General features: G+C 45.0%; 1 protein-coding gene across 1 annotated transcript; it reads left to right on the top strand.

Annotated features, from left to right (window-relative positions):
* The first annotated feature begins 16858 nt into the window (after nucleotides 1–16858).
* Nucleotides 16859–19042, top strand: LOC124680334. The gene is made up of 2 exons (XM_047215404.1): nucleotides 16859–18253; nucleotides 18766–19042. The coding sequence occupies exon 1, from the start codon at nucleotides 16859–16861 to the stop codon at nucleotides 18170–18172; it is 1314 nt and encodes a 437-aa protein (XP_047071360.1). The 3' UTR covers nucleotides 18173–18253; nucleotides 18766–19042.
* Nucleotides 19043–20104: the final 1062 nt, after the last annotated feature.

The raw sequence follows: 20104 nt of genomic DNA, 5'->3' as shown, positions 1-20104 counted from the left end.
CTTAGGACCAGAGTGCAGCCTCTTCAGGCTCGCAAAAACCCTCTCTGGAAGTATGCTTGGCGACGAAGACGCGGATCGGTTGTCAGTGGATTTGGAGGTCAAGGATTTAGAAAAGCTTGTCCGAAAATCTCTTCTCTCAGCAAAAAAGATTCTGTCCCTTCTTCTTGTCGTGTAAAACCGTACAGCGCTAGCAATGCGCTTCCCAAGGTAAACTTTGTCGATTGACTTGTTATTGCCTTGCTATTTTTTTATAACTCCTTTTTTTGACATCTTCCCCTGTTTTTATATAGAACCATCCAAATCTTATCTCGCTTCCTCCCGTTCCTGAGGGTGGAGAAGTCGAGGAAAGGGCCGTTGTCAACGACGACAACCAAGATGCCCCCTCTTTTGTGAATGAACCCGCAGATTCTCGAAAATCCGCGGGATCTGTTGAAAAGGAAGCTGCCTCTGAAGGTACTGCGTCGGCACAATCTCCTCCTCCTGCTGTTTCTCCAAATAACAAAAGGAAAAGGAATGATGTCGAAGACTCCGGCACCTCCAAAGCCGAAGAAACTGTTCCTTCACATCAGAAGGCAGCTTATGATCCATACCTTGAGGCCCTCATCAGTTCGTAAGTCACCTCTTTTTTATTTTTATTTTTGTACTCGAAGATTTTTCTCTATCTTGCTTTTTATGCTGCCAGCATTTAATCGCAGTGATGACGAGGAAGAAGTACCAGCTTTTGATGTGGCTGCTCGAACGAGTACGTCACATACTCTAGTTGTTTCGGAGACGCCAGTTGAAGGAGAAGAATCCTCGCCTCCTCAACAAAACGTCGGCGCTTCTACTCCTCCTTCGAGCCCCCGTGTCCCTTCACCGAAAAGGGCAAGGGTTGAAACAATCCCGGAGCCTACTCTCCAATTGAGTAACTCCGCTAACCCTCTCTTGGATGATGTGAGTTCTTAATTTTCTTGTCACTGTCTATATTTCCTCTGTTTGCTTCCTTATGCCATCATATTTTTCCCATACCGACATTTTCTTTCTTTATCCTTCTTTGATAGCCTATGATCAAAGAGCTTATTCATATTGGTGCCCAATTCATTGGGTATCGTGAATATGCGAGTAAGACTGAAGGTAATGCCTTGCTGCTTCTTTTTGCCCTTGCCTTCTTATTCCTTTGTTGTCGATGTTTTTAACTAAAATTAACTTTCTTGGCAGAAAAACTGACAGAGGTCAACGAACGTGCCAATATACTTGCTCAAAAATTAGAGCAAAGTGAAGAGGCTCGTAAGAAGGCCGAATCAGATGCTATCCAAGCTAGAGCAGAGGCTGACAAGGCCAAGGCCGATGCTGCTGGTGTCGAAGATCTTAGGAAGAGACTTCACGATGCCGAAACTTCGCTGAGCGAGCATATAACCGCACAATCTGCTCGCGAGGAAGCGATCATTAAGCGCGTAAGGTCGCAAAACCGTCGCTTTGTCAGTAAGTATCTGAACCACTTCACATCCTTTCGACTTTCTTTCTTTCACTCGTTTGTTGATCAATAAGTTTTTATCTTGACAGGTAAAACATCTCAAGAATTTGAACTTGAAGATCCCGACAACGATCCTCTTCTTGATGCCATTTCATTCCTTGAGTTTCATGGAACGGAAGCACGCGAGGGCTGATGGCGTGTATTTCACACGTTCGTTGGGCAACCCCAAGAGGAAGGTATGATGCGCACAGCAGCAAGTTTTCCCTCAGAAAGAAACCAAGGTTTATCGAACCAGGAGGAGCCAAGAAGCACGTTGAAGGTTGATGGCGGCGGGATGTAGTGCGGCGCAACACCAGGGATTCCGGCGCCAACGTGGAACCTGCACAACACAACCAAAGTACTTTGCCCCAACGAAACAGTGAGGTTGTCAATCTCACCGGCTTGTTGTAACAAAGGATTAACCGAATTGTGTGGAAGATGATTGTTTGCAGAGAAAACAGTAAAAACAAGTATTGCAGCAGATTTGTATTTCAGTATTAAAAGAATGGACCGGGGTCCACAGTTCACTAGAGGTGTCTCTCCCATAAGATAAAAGCATGTTGGGTGAACAAATTACGATCGGGCAATTGACAAATAGAGAGGGCATAACAATGCACATACATGGCATGATACGTATAGTGAGATTTAATTGGGCATTACGACAAAGTACATAGACCGCCATCCAACCGCATCTATGCCTAAAAAGTCCACCTTCGGGTTATCGTCCGAACCCCTTCCGAGTATTAAGTTGCAAAGCAACGGACAATTGCATTAAGTATGGTGCGTAATGTACAACTACATCCTCGGACATAGCGCCAATGTTTTATCCCTAGTGGCAACAAGACACAGCACAACCTTAGAACTTTCGTCACTCGTCCCGAGTGTCAATGCGGGCATGAACCCACTATCGAGCATAAATACTCCCTCTTGGAGTTAAAAGCAAAAACTTGGCCGAGCCTCTACTAGTAACGGAGAGCATGCAAGATCATAAACAACACATATGTAATAACTTGATAATTAACATAACATGGTATTCTCTATCCATCGGATCCCGACAAACACAACATAGAGTATTACGGATAGATGATCTTGATCATGTTAGGCAGCTCACAAGATCCAACAATGAAGCACAATGAGGAGAAGACAACCATCTAGCTACTGCTATGGACCCATAGTCCAGGGGTGAACTACTCACTCATCACTCCGGAGGCGACCATGGCGGTGTAGAGTCCTCCGGGAGATGAATCCCCTCTCCGGCAGGGTGCCGGAGGAGATCTCCAGAATCCCGCGAGATAGGATCGGCGGCGGCGGCGTCTCAGTAAGGTTTTCTGTATCGTGGTTTTTTCGCCTCAGGGGTTTCGCGACGGAGGCTTTAAGTAGGCGGAAGGGAAGAGTCGGGGGCCGACGAGGGGCCCACACCACAGGGCGGCGCGGGCCCCCTTGGCCGCGCCGCCTTGTGGTTTGGCCACCTCGTGGCCCCACTTCGTATGCTCTTCGGTCTTCCGGAAGGTTCGTGGCGAAATAGGCCCCTGGGTCTTTGTTTCGTCCAATTCCGAGAATATTTCGTTACTAGGATTTCGAAACCAAAAACAGCAGAAAACGAGAACCGGCACTTCGGCATCTTGTTAATAGGTTAGTTCCGGAAAATGCACGAATATGACATAAAGTGTGCATAAAACATGTAGGTATCATCAATAATATGGCATAGAACATAAGAAATTATTGATACGTCGGAGACGTATCAAGCATCCCCAAGCTTATTTCTGCTCGTCCCGAGCGAGTAAAACGATAACAAAGATAATTTCTGAAGTGATATGCCATCATAACCTTGATCATACTATTTGTAAACATATGTAATGAATGCAGCGATCAAAACAATGGTAATGACATGAGTAAACAAGTGAATCATAAAGCAAAGACTTTTCATGAATAGTACTTCAAGACAAGTATTAATAAGTCTTGCATAAGAGTTAACTCATAAAGAAATAAATCAAAGTAAAGATATTGAAGCAACACAAAGGAAGATTAAGTTTCAGTGGTTGCTTTCAACTTGTAACATGTATATCTCATGGATAATTGTCAACATAGAGTAATATAACAAGTGCAATATGCAAGTATGTAGGAATCAATGCATAGTTCACACAAGTGTTTGCTTCTTGAGGTGGAGAGAGATAGGTGAACTGACTCAACATAAAAGCAAAAGAATGGTCCTTCAAAGAGGAAAGCATTGATTGCTATATTTGTGCTAGAGCTTTTATTTTGAAAACATGAAACAATTTTGTCAACGGTAGTAATACAGCATATGAGTTATGCAAATTATATCTTACAAGTTGCAAGTCTCGTGCATAGTATACTAATAGTGCCCGCACCTTGTCCTAATTAGCTTGGACTACCGGATCTTTGCAATGCACATGTTTTAACCAAGTGTCACAATGGGGTACCTCCATGCCGCCTGTACAAAGGTCTAAGGAGAAAGCTCGCATTTTGGATTTCTCGCTTTTGATTATTCTCAACTTAGACATCCATACCGGGACAACATGGACAACGAGATAATGGACTCCTTTTTAATGCATAAGCATGTGGCAACAATTATTATTCTCATATGAGATTGAGGATATATGTCCAAGACTGAAACTTCCACCATGAATCATGGCTTTAGTTAGCGGCCCAATGCTCTTCTCTAACAATATGCATGCTCCAACCATAAAGGTGGTAGATCTCTCTTACTTCAGACAAGACGGACATGCATAGCAACTCACATGATATTCAACAAAGAATAGTTGATGGCGTCCCCGAAGCATGGTTATCGCACAACAAGCAACTTAATAAGAGATAAAGTGCATAAGTACATATTCAATACCACAATAGTTTTTAAGCTATTTGTCCCATGAGCTATATATTGCAAAGGTGAATGATGGAATTTTAAAGGTAGCACTCAAGCAATTTACTTTGGAATGGCGGATAAATACCATGTAGTAGGTAGGTATGGTGGACACAAATGGCATAATGGTTGGCTCAAGGATTTTGGATGCATGAGAAGTATTCCCTCTCGATACAAGGTTTAGGCTAGCAAGGTTATTTGAAACAAACACAAGGATGAACGGTGCAGCAAAACTCACATAAAAGACATATTGTAAACATTATAAGACTCCATACCGTCTTCCTTGTTGTTCAAAACTCAATACTAGATGTTATCTAGACTCTAGAGAAACCAAATATGCAAACCAAATTAGCAAGCTCTAAGTGTTTCTTCATTAATGGGTGCAAAGTATATGATGCAAGAGCTTAAACATGAGCACAACAATTGCCAAGTATCAAATTATCCAAGACATTTTAGAATTACTACATGTAGCATTTTTCAATTCCAACCATATAACAATTTAACGAAGAAGAAACTTCGCCATGAATACTATGAGTAGAGCCTAAGGACATATTTGTCCATATGCTACAGCGGAGCGTGTCTCTCTCCCATAAAGTGAATGCTAGGATCCATTTTATTCAAACAAAACAAAAAACAAAAACAAACCGACGCTCCAAGCAAAGTGCATAAGATGTGACGGAATAAAAATATAGTTTCGGGGAGGAACCCGATAATGTTGTCGATGAAGAAGGGGATGCCTTGGGCATCCCCAAGCTTAGACGCTTGAGTCTTCTTAGAATATGCAGGGGTGAACCACCGGGGCATCCCCAAGCTTAGAGCTTTCACTCTCCTTGATCATATTGCATCATACTCCTCTCTCGATCCTTGAAAACTTCCTCCACACCAAACTCGAAACAACTCATTAGAGGGTTAGTGCACAATAAAAATTCACATGTTCAGAGGTGACACAATCATTCTTAACACTTCTGGACATTGCATAAAGCTACTGGACATTAATGGATCAAAGAAATTCATCCAACATAGCAAAAGAGGCAATGCAAAATAAAAGGCAGAATCTGTCAAAACAGAACAGTCCGTAAAGATGGATTTTATTAGGCCACCAGACTTGCTCAAATGAAAATGCTCAAATTGAATGAAAGTTGCGTACATATCTGAGGATCATGCACGTAAATTGGCTTAATTTTCTGAGCTACCTACAGGGAGGTAGACCCAGATTCGTGACAGCAAAGAAATCTGGAACTGCGCAGTAATCCAAATCTAGTACTTACTTTACTATCAAAGACTTTACTTGGCACAACAAAACATAAAACTAAGATAAGGAGAGGTTGCTACAGTAGTAAACAACTTCCAAGACACAAATATAAAACAAAAATACTGTAGTAAAAACATGGGTTGTCTCCCATAAGCGCTTTTCTTTAACGCCTTTCAGCTAGGCGCGTAAAGTGTAACTCAAGTATTATCGAAGGGTGGTGCACCTACAGCGGGGTTTGGAGTTTTCTCAACCATGCATAGTATATTGGATACATAAGTTTCAGCGTCTCCCTTTTCATTAGTCTTGGGCTTGCTACTCTCATCAAACAAATTTTCGGGAACAAGCCAAGCATAGTTATGTTCTAGTGCATCATTCATAGCTAGGAGTTTACATGGTATTGGTGCTTTGATCTCCCCACCATCATTAATATTATTAGTGTACCTTATTCTATCCATGTCCATTTTTTCAAGGAGACCAACAAAATTAGTATGAGAACCAAGCATATTAAATTTAGCAAAGACCTTTCTAGCCTCTCTTGCTAGACCACCAAATTCTCTAAGAAGGGTTTCTAAAACAAAATCTTTCTTTTCCCCCTCTTCCATATCACCAAGTGTAAGAAACATGTGTTGGATTATAGGATTGAGATTAAAAAATTTAGTTTCCAACAAGCGAACTAAATGCGCAGCAGCAATTTCATAAGTAGGAGCAAGTTCTACCAAGTGTCTATCTTCAAAATCTTCAACGGTGCTAACATGGGTGAAAAATTCTTATATATTGTTCCTCCCAATTATAGACCCGCGTCCTACCGGTATGTTTTTTGTGGTAAAATTAAAAGGAAACATGATGAATCAAGTAAAGTAAATGCAAGTAACTAATTTTTTTGTGTTTTTGATATAGCAAACAAGATAGTAAATAAAGTAAAGCTAGCAACTAATTTTTTTGTGTTTTGATATAATGCAGCAAACAAAGTAGTAAATAAAATAAAGCAAGACAAAAACAAAGTAAAGAGATTGAGAAGTGGAGACTCCCCTTGCAGCGTGTCTTGATCTCCCCGGCAACGGCGCCAGAAAATATGCTGGCGTGTAGTTGACGCGGGAGTTAGAAATCTTTGTGGTGTAGCTTTTCTTCGTTCCCCGGTAACGGCGCCAGAAAATATGCTTGATGGCGTGTATTTCACACGTTCGTTGGGCAACCCCAAGAGAAAGGTATGATGCGCACAGCAGCAAGTTTTCCCTCAGAAAGAAACCAAGGTTTATCGAACCAGGAGGAGCCAAGAAGCACGTTGAAGGTTGATGGCGGCGGGATGTAGTGCGGCGCAACACCGGGGATTCCGGCGCCAACGTGGAACCTGCACAACACAACCAAAGTACTTTGCCCCAACGAAACAAGTGAGGTTGTCAATCTCACCGGCTTGCTGTAACAAAAGATTAACCGAATTGTGTGGAAGATGATTGTTTGCAGAGAAAACAAGTAAAAACAAGTATTGCAAGCAGATTTGTATTTCAGTATTAAAAGAATGGACCGGGGTCCACAGTTCACTAGAGGTGTCTCTCCCATAAGATAAAAGCATGTTGGGTGAACAAATTACAGTCGGGCAATTGACAAATAGAGAGGGCATAACAATGCACATACATGGCATGATAAGTATAGTGAGATTTAATTGGGCATTACGACAAAGTACATAGACCGCCATCCAACTGCATCTATGCCTAAAAAGTCCACCTTCAGGTTATCGTCCGAACCCCTTCCAGTATTAAGTTGCAAAGCAACAGACAATTGCATTAAGTATGGTGCGTAATGTAATCAACAACTACATCCTCGGACATACCGCCAATGTTTTATCCCTAGTGGCAACAGCACAGCACAACCTTAGAACTTTCTGTCACTGTCCCAGTGTCAATGCAGGCATGAACCCACTATCGAGCATAAATACTCCCTCTTGGAGTTAAAAGCAAAAACTTGGCCAGAGCCTCTACTAGTAACGGAGAGCATGCAAGATCATAAACAACACATATGTAATAACTTGATAATTAACATAACATGGTATTCTCTATCCATCGGATCCCGACAAACACAACATAGAGTATTACGGATAGATGATCTTGATCATGTTAGGCAGCTCACAAGATCCAACAATGAAGCACAATGAGGAGAATACAACCATCTAGCTACTGCTATGGACCCATAGTCCAGGGGTGAACTACTCACTCATCACTCCGGAGGCGACCATGGCGGTGTAGAGTCCTCCGGGAGATGAATCCCCTCTCCGGTAGGGTGCCGGAGGAGATCTCCGTAATCCCCCGAGATGGGATCGGCGGCGGCGGCGTCTCGGTAAGGTTTTCCGTATCGTGGTTTTTTCGCCTCGGGGGTTTCGCGACGGAGGCTTTAAGTAGGCGGAAGGGCGAGTCGGGGCCGACGAGGGCCCACACCACAGGGCGGCGCGGGCCCCCTTGGCCGCGCCGCCTTGTGGTTTGGCCACCTCGTGGCCCCACTTCGTATGCTCTTCGGTCTTCCGGAAGGTTCGTGGCGAAATAGGCCCCCGGGTCTTTGTTTCGTCCAATTCCGAGAATATTTCGTTACTAGGATTTCTGAAACCAAAAACAGCAGAAAACAGAACCGGCACTTCGGCATCTTGTTAATAGGTTAGTTCCAGAAAATGCACGAATATGACATAAAGTGTGCATAAAACATGTAGGTATCATCAATAATATGGCATAGAACATAAGAAATTATCGATACGTCGGAGACGTATCAAGGGCATTGATCAAGCTAAATCCGGGTTGTCGCGACTCTTCCCCTATTTCTTCCCGAAGAAAGAGGAACCCGCGACTTTCCTTGCTCTTGCCAAGTGTTTTAATCCACCAGAAGATCTTGGACTGAAGATGCGCCAGGAGAACATGAAGGTTGCTGTTGAAAGCACTGTTGCCTTGGTCGCTGATAGCCAGCAAACTATCGACTGGGCGAAAGTAGGCGACACAGAGCAGATAGAACAGACAAAGTGGCGATCATTGATCAAGGCGGCAAAACCCAACACGAAGAAAATCCTGTCCTATCTCGGGATCAAGCCATCTTCGACTCCTAGCTCATCAAAGCCGGAGGTCTAGTTGAATGCCCCTTCTTTTTATTTTTCCTGTTTCTTTAGCCATTGTCGCCATATGAGTTTTGGCGACAATTACCTTAGTACTTTTGAAGAACTCCTTCTGTAATATCCATGTAAATTTCTTGAAGAGCAATGGAATTCTGTCTTGTGCAATCCTTTGATATTTGAATTTTCTTTTCCAGTTGATATTTGATAACTACTCTGCTGATCCCCATTCTGCCGATACTTCTCCTGCTTCTTCCTTCTCGAAGAAAACACTAGTCAATGATAACTTTGTCGACGATTCTTTGGGACAACATTTGTCGCAAGATTTGCAAGAATTGCGCCAACAACTCCAATCTATGAAAAAACAAACTCTTGTGATGATGGAACAATCTCGACAGGCATCCGAGAGAGAGAACATTGCTCTTCAACAGGCAAAAGAAGCCATTGCTGCAAAGGATGCTGCTGTTGCTGAGGCTACCGAAGCTTCCTCTCGAGAAAATTATATGCTTCAGCTAATGACTGACGCCAGCCTGGACATGACAGGTATATTTCCTATTCATAACCATGCTGGATATTATTGCTGCTATTCTTCCTTCCTTGACAGTTTGTTTGCTGTACCAGGCTCATTTTTGGATACTGCTGCCGAAGATCAACGTGTTGAAACTCGAACCAATGTTTTGCTCAGACTGGCTGCACAACATGGTTCTAACTTTTGGGTCACTCCCGAGCGTACCCGCCAAATTGTCGGATTCCAAGATCGCGCGGGTCAGGTCCGTGATTTCCTTGACTTCTGTACGAAGACTTTGTTTTTAGTTTATGGAACCATGTTCCCTCGCAACAAAATGCCAGAAACTCTTCCTGCATTAATGGAAAAGTTTCGCGATGCTCCTCGAATCCATGGCTTTGTGCAGGCTCAACTTTCTGCTGGCGCAAGATTTGCTATGATGATGATAAAAATTTGCCACCCAAAATTGCCCTTGGATCAAATTGTTCCCACGTGCCTGGCTAAAATGTCGAAGAAAAAGAGAAACATGGGCAAGATTGATGATCTGGTGACTCTTGTAGCCGAAGATATGATGGATGAACTTCTTCGGATGGACGCTGAATTCTTCGTGAAGGGTAGCTATGCCGAGCATAGTACTCGTCCTTCCAATGAACGAATAACCATCGACCATGTGCTAGGTATCCATTGAGGGTTATTTCCTTTTTCTTGCTGTAGTTTCGCCATTGATACGTCCTTGTAAACATGATCTATCTTGTAAAGCTGTCAACTCTGTAAGTATGTATTGTTTCTATTTTTGATCGTCGAGCCCCAGAGCCTTTGGCTGGAGCGTATACTGTTTTGTTATCCCGAAGATTTTTCTCTTATTGCGAGAAGGTGTATATATTTTGCTATCAATGGGCACGAGCCCCCGAGTGTCTTGGTGGTGACGTTCTATATTTTTGTTGCGAGGTTTTCAGACCAAAGCAATAACATTTTGACGAGTGCACTATATTTATAGTTGTTAGCTTCCGATGTTCTATTTGGCGAGGTATTCTTGTACCAAGGCGAAATATTTCGGTAAGTCTAGTTTATCTATATTGTATATATTTAGTAACTTGAAGGCATTGAGCCCCCGAGCGTGTCGAAAAATGAGAAGTATATCTCCACTATCTTTATTATATTGCAGCACCGCGAGCCCGCCTCATTAAAAACCTTTCCGGCCCCACTCGGTGCCCCGAAAAGGAAAAGAGTGCGTCCGAAAACTCGCGGGCGTTTTCAGTACATTGTATTTTTACAGAGGAGGACTATATTTCGACTCTAAGCGTAGAACCGCCTGAGCTGCGCCACGTTCCAGGGGTTTTTCTCGGGAACCCCTGTCTTCTTGTCCTTGATCCTGTACGCTCCTCCGTCGATGACTTCCGTGACGATGTAAGGTCCCAACCATGGTGACTCGAGCTTCTCTGTACTTTGCTGGTTGAGCCGTAGGACCAAATCGCCGACCTGGAAAGATCTCGGCCGCAATCGTCGACTGTGGTAGTTCTTCAGGTGTTGCTGGTACTTGGTAACTCGTGATAGTACTTCATCTCGAGCTTCATCGAGTGCATCCATATCATCCTCCCGAACTTTTCGTGATGTTTCTTCGTCATACTCTGTTACTCTTGGAGAATCGTGCTCTATTTCAATTGGTAGTACGGCTTCAGCTCCGTGGACGAGGAAGAACGGGGTTTCTTGTGTCGCCGTATTTGGTGTTGTCCGGATGCTCCACAAAACACTTGGCAATTCTTCTGGCCAGGTGTGTCGAGCCTTTTCAAGCGGTCCTAGCAGACGTTTTTTAATGCCATTGCAGATGATACCATTGGCTTTCTCGACTTGACCATTAGTTTGGGGATGTGCAACTGACGCGAAGTGCAATTTGATGCCTACTTCGCACAGTACGCCTTGAACTCCTTCGACGTAAAGTTGCTGCCATTATCTGTGACAATGCTGTGAGGTACTCCAAATCGAAAAACGATGCCCTTCACGAACTTTATTGCTGATGCTGCATCTGGTGAATTTATTGGCTTCGCTTCTACCCACTTGGTGAATTTGTCGACAGCAACCAACAGGTACTCGTATCCTCCTGGCGAAGCTTTGTGCAACTTGCCTACCATGTCGAGTCCCCATTGGGCAAAGGGCCACGACAATGGTATTGGCATTAGTTCTGCCGCCGGAGAGTGCGGTTTTGCGGCAAATCTCTGGCACGCGTCGCAAGTTCGTACTATCTCTTTTGCGTCCTCGATTGCTGTCAACCAGTAGAATCCTGCCCGAAAAACCTTGGCTGCAATAGCTCGACTGCTTGCGTGGTGACCACATATTCCTTCATGCACATCCTTTAGGATTATTCTTCCTTCTTCGGGTGTGACACACCTTTGCAAGACGCCTGAAATACTTCGCTTATATAACTCCCCTTTGACCACTGTGAAAGCTTTGGATCGTCGAATAACTCGCCTTGCTGCAACTGGATCGTCGGGTATTTCCTTCCTGAGGATATACGATATGTACGCTTGCATCAAAGGGACTTCTACCATCATCACAAGTTCTTGGTCCTCTTCGTCCTCCACGACTTCTTTGAGAGACGCCGAAGTTTTTTCTTCTTTTGCTTTTTTCTGCATCTTCTTCGGCTTCGTTGATCTCTCCGCTATTTCTTCCCAAAATACGCCTGGCGGGATTGGAAGGCACTGCGACCCGATGTTTGCGAGGACGTCGGCTTCATCATTACTCAATCTACTGATGTGATTTACCTCACATCCATCAAACAGCTTCTCAAGCTCATTGTACACCTCCTTGTATGCTATCATGCTATCATTGATCGCATCACATTGGTTCATAACTTGCTGAGCCACCAATTGTGAGTCGCCAAAGATTTTTAGTCGAGTTGCACCGCAAGCTTTCGCCATCTTCATCCCGTGTATGAGGGCTTCGTATTCTGCTTCATTGTTGGATGCGTTTGGGAACGTCATCCGTAGGACATATTTTAACTTGTCGCCTTCAGGTGATATAAGTATCACTCCTGCGCCAGCTCCTTCTACTCTCTTGGATCCATCGAAGTTCATGGTCCAAGTTCTCGACAAATCTGGGGGTCCCGTGTTTTGCAGCTCCATCCATTCTGCGATGAAGTCTGGCAAAACTTGCGAATTGATTGCCTTTCTTTTTTCATACGTGATGTCCCGAGGGGAAAGTTCTATTCCCCAAAGGGAGACACGCCCTGTAGCTTCTGGATTGTTCGGTATATTTGAGAGAGGTGCTTCATTGACTACTATTATCGGGTGTGCCGAAAAATAGTGGCGCAACTTTCTTGCTGTTGTAATCACTCCATATGCTAGTTTCTGGTACTGCGGGTACCGCTGTTTGGAAGGCGATAATACTTCACTAATGAAATATACCGGCCTTTGCACTCCATGGAGTTTTCCTTCTTCTTCTCTTTCGACAACTAGCACCGTGCTAACCACCTGGGGTGTGGCTGCGATGTATAACAGGAGAGGTTCCTTTTCCTTCGGCGCCACCAGGACTGGTGGTGTCGAGATTGTGCGTTTCAGATCCTCGAAAGCTCTATCGGCTTCTTCGTTCCACTGGAATTTCTCCCCTTGCTTTATCAAGGCGTAGAACGGTAGTGCTTTTTCTCCCAGCCTGGCGACGAATCTGCTCAAAGCTGCGACTCGCCCAGTTAATTGCTTTATTTCTTTTAACTTCGTTGGCTTCCTCATCGTTACGATGTCTTGTACTTTGTCTTGATTTGCTTCAATCCCTCTTGCTGAAACTAGGAACCCAAGAAGTTCTCCTGCTGGGACGCCGAAGGAGCACTTCGTCGGGTTCAGCTTGAGGCAGAATCTGTCGAGGTTATCAAAAGTTTCCTTGAGATCTTCGATCAGCGTCGTCCCCTTTTTTGACGTTATGACTACATCATCAATGTATACTTGCACATTTTTTCCAATCTGTGTTGCCAAACACTTCTACATCATCCTCTGATATGTTCCTCCCGCATTTTTCAAACCAAAAGGCATTGTTTTGTAGCAAAACACTCCGTAAGGTGTGATGAACGCTGTTTTTACTTCATCTTCTTCTTTTAATCTAATCTGGTTATAACCAGAATACGCGTCCAGGAAGGAAAGACGTTCGCATCCTGCCGTGGAGTCGATAATTTGGTCGATCCTCGGGAGGGGAAAGTGATCCTTTGGACAATGTTTATTGAGACACGTAAAATCGACGCACATGCGAAGGACTTTAGTGTTTTTCTTCGGCACCAACACTGGATTTGCTACCCACGTGGCCTCTGTATGCAGCTCTTTGATAAAACCAGCTTCTCTCAGTCGATCAATTTCTGACAGCATAGCTTTGCGGTTTGGTTCCGAAAAACGTCGCAAAGGTTGTTTGATTGGTCTCGCTAGTGGATCCAAGTTTAGGTGGTGCTCGGCAAGTTCCCTGGGTACTCCTGGCATGTCAGCTGGACACCATGCGAAGATTTTCCAGTTCTCACGGAGGAACTCGACGAGCGCACTTTCCTATGCGAGGTCCATGTCATTTGCGATGGATGTCGTCTTTTTTGGATCCGTCGGGTGAATCTGCACCTCCTTAGAATTTTTCTCAGTGTTGAAAGTTGATTCTTTATTTGGCCTTCCAACGTCTGGCAGCACGTCGTAGTCAGTCATGAGCCTTGATGCCAAATACTCAGCTTGCATCCCGAAAGTTTCTGACAGTCGATGAAAATCCTTGTCACATTTATCGGCTAGGGCGAAGCTTCCTTTGATTGTGATTGGTCCCCTAGGTCCGGGCATCCTCCACAATAGGTACGTATAATGTGGTACCGCCATAAATCTAGCATATTCCGGTCGTCCCAACAGAGCGTGGTATTGTGACGGGAAATCTACGACTTCAAACTCCAATTTCTCGATTCTGTAATTTTCTCGGGTCCCAAACTGAACGTCGAGATTAATCTTCCCCAACGGATAGCTTGGCTTCTCTGGTGTGATGCCGTGGAATCTCGTGTCTGTTGGCTTCAAGTTTGCTAGGGATATGTTCATCTTCCTTAATGTATCTGCGTACATAAGGTTTAGGCTGCTGCCACCATCTATAAACACGCGAGACACGTCAAATCCTGCGATGACCGCTGGTAGTATGAGTGCTGACTGCCCTGGTCGAGGAACTTGCTGCGGATGATCTGCTATAGTGAAGCCAATGTCTTGCCCTGACCAATTAAGGTACTCAACTGTTGGTGGAGGCATTTTCTCTGCCATGAACACCTGTCGCGAGATTACTTTCGAGTTCTATTGGATGGCCTTCCCTTCGAATCATCGAGACCGCTCCATTAGAGTTGGGATCAACGTAAGGTGGTGGTGCGGGCGCCGCCGCTATTCTTAGCCGATGTCGATTGTCATCCGTTATCGCGGGAGGAGGTGGCAAGTGAACCTCACTTACGGGTTCTCGAGGATTTCTTTGCGCTGCTCGAGCGTTAGCATGCCCCGCATATCTCAGCATTGCCCGGAAATTTCGACAATCCTTCTGCAGATGTCCCGACCGTCTTTTTCCGTTCTCGTCGAGGAAAAAGTGCATCTGACACGGCCCGTTCATCATTTCTTCGGGAGACACAAAAGGCCTCTGGAACCTTGGCCCGCTATTTTTCCTATTGTGTCGAGATTCATCTCTATTGTCACCTCGTTGCTCATTACTTCTCTGGTAATCATCTCTGTTGTTTCCTCCTGCACTTGCTCGAAAACCAGCCGAGATTTGTCCTGGAGCATCATAACTCGAGTACTGCCGAGGAAATCGTCGCCTTGGTTGATAATTTCGACCGCGGTCCTCCTCTGGCGACCTATGCCGTTTGTTGTGGACAGCATCTTCTCCATCTGCCCATCTGTTTGCTATTTCCATTAATGCAGATACTTCCTAACGGACAAAATCGACAAGACCAGTTGCGATCTGTTTACCTCGATCCATTGCGTTGTTTGCGGTTGATGAAGTCGACGATCTTGAACGTGCCATCGAGATCGGATCCTTGATGCCTCTAATTCCCACAGACGGCGCCAATTGACAAGGTATTAACTTATCAATGCCTACGAGTTGTAGACTAGGGTTTAGTTGGAAGTAGAGGGCAAGTAGATCTCGAAGGTTTCAGCCGAAAAGTACTCGACGATTATGAAACTAAGGTTTGAGAAACAATGATTCGATCCTCTCTTTGTCCCTCGACCCCCCCTTATATAGGAGGTGGTGCCGAGGGATTCGTATTGTACAGGTTACAGAGTCCGGGTAGGTTTCTAACTCCTCCCGCAAGATTACAAATATTACTTCCTATTACAACTCTAGCTTTCCTTAACAATATCTTGGGCTTCCGAATCTTCTTATTCTTCGAGTAGTGGGCCTTCAGTAAACCCCGGGTACTATCTTCGGCAGGCCCATTGGGGATGCCTATGTCACCGGGGATGGCGATCTTAGCCTCTAGGCACATCAAGGTCCCTCCAGGTTGCCCGATCTGTAATTTGGGACCAGAAGATATCAAGCATATTCTGTTTACTTGTGTACAAGCCAAAGATTTGTGGAAGGATCTTGATTAAGTTTTTTATCAAGAGCGCAATGGGAGTGGACCGGTCAGGTTCTGTGGTCTTGGAACATATTCTATGCAGTCCTAGATTGAGAGCCCCGGAGCTGGATCAGGTAGATCTTAAAGACCTGATTGATGTAGGATGTTGGTATTTATGGTGGAGACGGCGGGACATGGTGAAGGGTGTCTCGGTTCCTACACCTTCTAGCTCGGCCTTTGCCATCAGTTCATTGACAGCAAACTATAATGTTGCCAAGGAGAATGCAGTTAAGAAGAAAATATTATGGGAAAAGCCGATGCATGGAGATCGTAAGCTAAATATTGATGCATCTTTTTATATGGATGGTTCGGGTTCTATGGGGGTTGTCCTACGGGATCACAAGGGTGAGGCAATCGCAGGTATAGCTTGCACCCTTCAAAATGTTTTGAGTGCAGCAACTGCGGAAGCTTTAGCACTTCTACGAGGATTGGAATTTTTGGAGGAGTTGGGCTGCTTTTCGGTGATCATCGAGTCAGATTCATTAGAACTGATACAGGCTTGCAACGGTGTGGTTGAAGTCTGGAGCCCCTACTCGGCGATCATGGTGGAGTGTTTCTTCAAAGCAAGTTCAATGAAAGAGGTTTTATTTCAGCATTGTAATAGGCATGCTAATCAGGTGGCGCATAGCTTAGCTAGGCACGTGTACGAGTCTAAAGAAAAACGAGTCTGGAATGGTGATCCTCCAAGATTTATCTTACCTTTTGTAATTCGACTATCCTATCAAATAAATAAAGCGCCTATGTGGCATTCCTTCAAAAAAAAATTTATGAACATGTGAATTTAATTTGATCACTGGAGAGACAATAGCCAAAAAATGGTTACGTTGAAGTTCATTAGGATTGATTTCCGTTTTTTTAGATGGATTGATTTTCTTTTGTTGATACGGTGAGAACGATATAATTTTTATTTTTCAGGAAGGAAAAAGTTTGAGAACTTCTCATTCATACAGGGGCAGAGTCGGGCTCCAGACTTAGTGCAAAGAAAAAAAAAACTCAACCTGGTTGAGCCGAACCACTCCACCGTTCCCCCGATTCATACCCACACCGAGACGCCATGGCCGCGCCGCCAAGCCGCCGCGCCTCGCCGCCGGTCCTCCCGGACGAGCTCGTCGAAGAAATCCTCCTCCGCCTGCCTCCCGAAGACCCGGCATGCCTCGTCCGCGCCTCCCTCGTCTGCAAGACCTGGGGCTGCGCCGTCTCCCGCCCCATTTTCCGCCGCCTCCTCCACGAGCACCACGGCACAGCCCCCGTGCTCGGCTTCCTCCACAACTGGCCTAGCGAGCGCATCCCCAACTTCATGCCCACCACCGCGTCGCCCTTCTCCCTCGCCGCTCCGGACCGCCGGGTCTGGCAGGCCGTCGACTGCCGACACGGCCGCGCCCTCTACCTCTCCGAGTACGAGGACCAGGGTACCCAGGAACTCCTTGTGTGGGAGCCAACCACGGGCCGCCAGCGGCGTGTGTTCTTGCCCGCGGCGTTCAACTGCAGGTACCCGAACGCGGCCGTGTTCTGCGCAGCCGACGCGTGCGACCACCGAGACTGCCATGGGGGTCCCTTCTGTGTGGTTCTCGTCTTCAGGAAATCCTCCGGGTCTGATGAGTATGACAGTGACGACGAGGAGCACCTCACGTCAGCGTGCGTATACTCGTCCGAGACGGACACCTGGGGCGAGCCAACCTCGACGCACGTCCAGTTCGCCATGGACTTCGGGTATTACTCTAGCGTGCTCGTCGGGAGATCTCTGCTCTATTTCATGTCTGACTTTTGGTTGATCGTGGAGTATGACTGGGCCAGACATAGCGTAAGAGTGTTCGAGGTACCAGACGAGGCCGGCGACGGGGAGAGGTGCACCCTCATGCTGGCGGATGACGGAGGACTTGGTGTTACTGAACTAACTGAAGACTTGAATCCACATCTCAAATTGTGGTCAAGGGTTGCAAGTGACGTTACTGATGCACGATGGGTACTGAGCCGGGTCATCAATCTGGAAAAGTTGCTACCAATTGGTGCTCTCGTGAGGAATGTTGGGTTGCTCGTGGTGGGCTTTGCCGAGGGAGCAAATGTCATCTTCGTCAACACGGTTGCTGGCCTCTTCGCGATTGAGCTACAGTCGGGGCGGGTGAATATGGTGTGTCATGATCAGGGCCCCTGTCGTTTGATTCCAGTTGTCACCTTCTACACTCCTGTGCCCCGAAATAGGCATCAGGATCTGCGGTTGTCGAATGCTGCCAAGGTTTTAGGTGGTCAGGAGGAAAGAGGGGAGCAGGACACAACAGTAGATCGGGCGCAACAGTTGTTCGACGATGGGTCCAATGCAATCAAGGAGGGGACTACATCAAGGCCGTCAAATGTGTCAGCCATGTCCTGATAACAGGTCAGGTCCCATAAGCCGCTAGCCCCGCTGAAGCTTGCCAATGTATAGACTGTGTGGAATGCAACTCCGAATTGGGTCAGTGCTGTTTTGCATATGTCCTGGGATGCTCTGGGCCTTTCTCTTTTGTAGCTTGAGAATTAATGTGTTTTTTAAGAGGTTCTATGGTAGTATGGTTTCCCTTCTGTGAGTGTGTTCTTGTGTTGAAGGATTGGTGAATCTAGTTATCCCAGTGTTACTCGATAGCAATACTTGGGATCTTGAACCTGCTAGCATCTTTTGCTATGATGTGCTTATTATTCTGATTAGCATTGTATCAAAGTGCAATAACCAGATGGATAGGTGCTATCCTATCTGAAAATTGTTATGCCTCTCGAGTACTAGCTAGTTTGCAGATATCTCATCACTCTGCAAATTGTTCGTATAGTACTTGATAATCTGTCATTCGCAAAAATAAAAAATAAAGTACTTGATAGTCTGTGCAAACGGTAACCAGTTACAAAATGCAGTCAATATGATGAAGCTGGCACCTTGTGTAATCAAATATGTTGGCAGAATAATTATAGACTGAAATTTTGCTTTATTGCCAGGATTCCGCCATATGGAGACGCTTCTCCGGAGTTTACAGACATGGATGTGGCTTTGCCATACGAAACTCAAGCGATGCCTGACCCTATGGGTGATGTTTCCAAAGATTGCATGAATGAAGAGCTGGTGAAGAGTTCAGCTACAAATAGCAAAGATGACACTGCGAACCAAGAGGTGTCTGGTAGCAATGTTGATGATGCCTCACCTTCAGACAAAGGTTATTCTGAATAATGTGGTGTATAACATTGTCCCTTTCCCCAGACCAGGCGGTGACATGCATGGCTGCACCACTGTGGTGAAATACGCTATCTCTTCAAAGTTTGTTTCATTCTCTAGCTATTTTTGTATGAAATGTTTTTTTGAGAAGTTATGGAACTTGTACTCGCAATGCTAGTGTGCACACAAGATGCTCGAACCGTTTCCCGTATTGCGGTATGGGTATAGTAATTTTCAAGCATCATTCCCAAAGAGACCATTAAATAATGTTGCAGAAAAAATAGAAACCTGCTCTACTGCTCATAAAAAACTTGATTATTGGTTAACGCTGCACACATAAAAAGCCATGTGACAGTTAGCAATACCTCCAGTTCTCTACTCGAACTGCACTTTTGAATTTCACTTCTTCAGACTTATTAAACCTGTTTGAGCAACCTGTCAGTTTATTAGGCAAGAAAAGGATTTGAACTACAGCATTGTGCACGTACAATGCAAGGCGCTTAGAAGAGGTGCTTAAAGAAATTAGCCGGTTTAAGCACCGGTTCTCTCCTATACAAATAAGCACCGGTGGTTAAGGAAATGCTTGGTTTTTTTTAGTAAGCATCCATCTAAACACCTTACATAGATGGCCTATTCCTACAAATTGTAGTCAGTGAGCCGTCTGTTTTTCCCTTCCTTGTCCCTGTTTATAAAGGGAGCATCTAGAGCTTAGTCAACTGAGATTTAATAAATCTCAGTCGCTGACGTCAGCCATTGTGTATAAGCTAATTTCTTTCATTGGCGTTTCGTGGGATGCGTAAACCTGTGCCTGTTACCTTTTTTTTCGTCTGGATGCACTAGAAGGCCAAGGAAACATTCACAATCACAAATAGTACAAGAAAAAATTGCAAACTGTGTACTCGTATTTTTCGGCAAAAAAAAGCTGTTGCAACCATGTATGACAATAGAAATATCTTAGTTGCGATCGAAAAAGCCTCAGTTGCAACCCACATGTAACTGGTAAAATATTAACTACAACACGGCTGGAAAAAATCTCAGTTGCAACCCACGTGTATCTTTAAAAAGCTCAGTTGCAATCACATGTAACTAGAACACTCTCAGTTGCAACCTACATGCAACTGGAAA

This window comes from Lolium rigidum, unplaced genomic scaffold (genome assembly GCF_022539505.1).
Source record: "Lolium rigidum isolate FL_2022 unplaced genomic scaffold, APGP_CSIRO_Lrig_0.1 contig_13061_1, whole genome shotgun sequence".
Taxonomy (NCBI): Eukaryota; Viridiplantae; Streptophyta; class Magnoliopsida; order Poales; family Poaceae; genus Lolium; species Lolium rigidum.
This window is presented reverse-complemented; position numbering and strand designations above follow the sequence as displayed.

Coding starts and splice junctions, on each gene's coding strand:
- LOC124680334 (XM_047215404.1), top strand. CDS start 16,859: ATGGCCGCGCCGCCAAGCCGCCGCGCCTCGCCGCCGGTCCTCCCGGAC.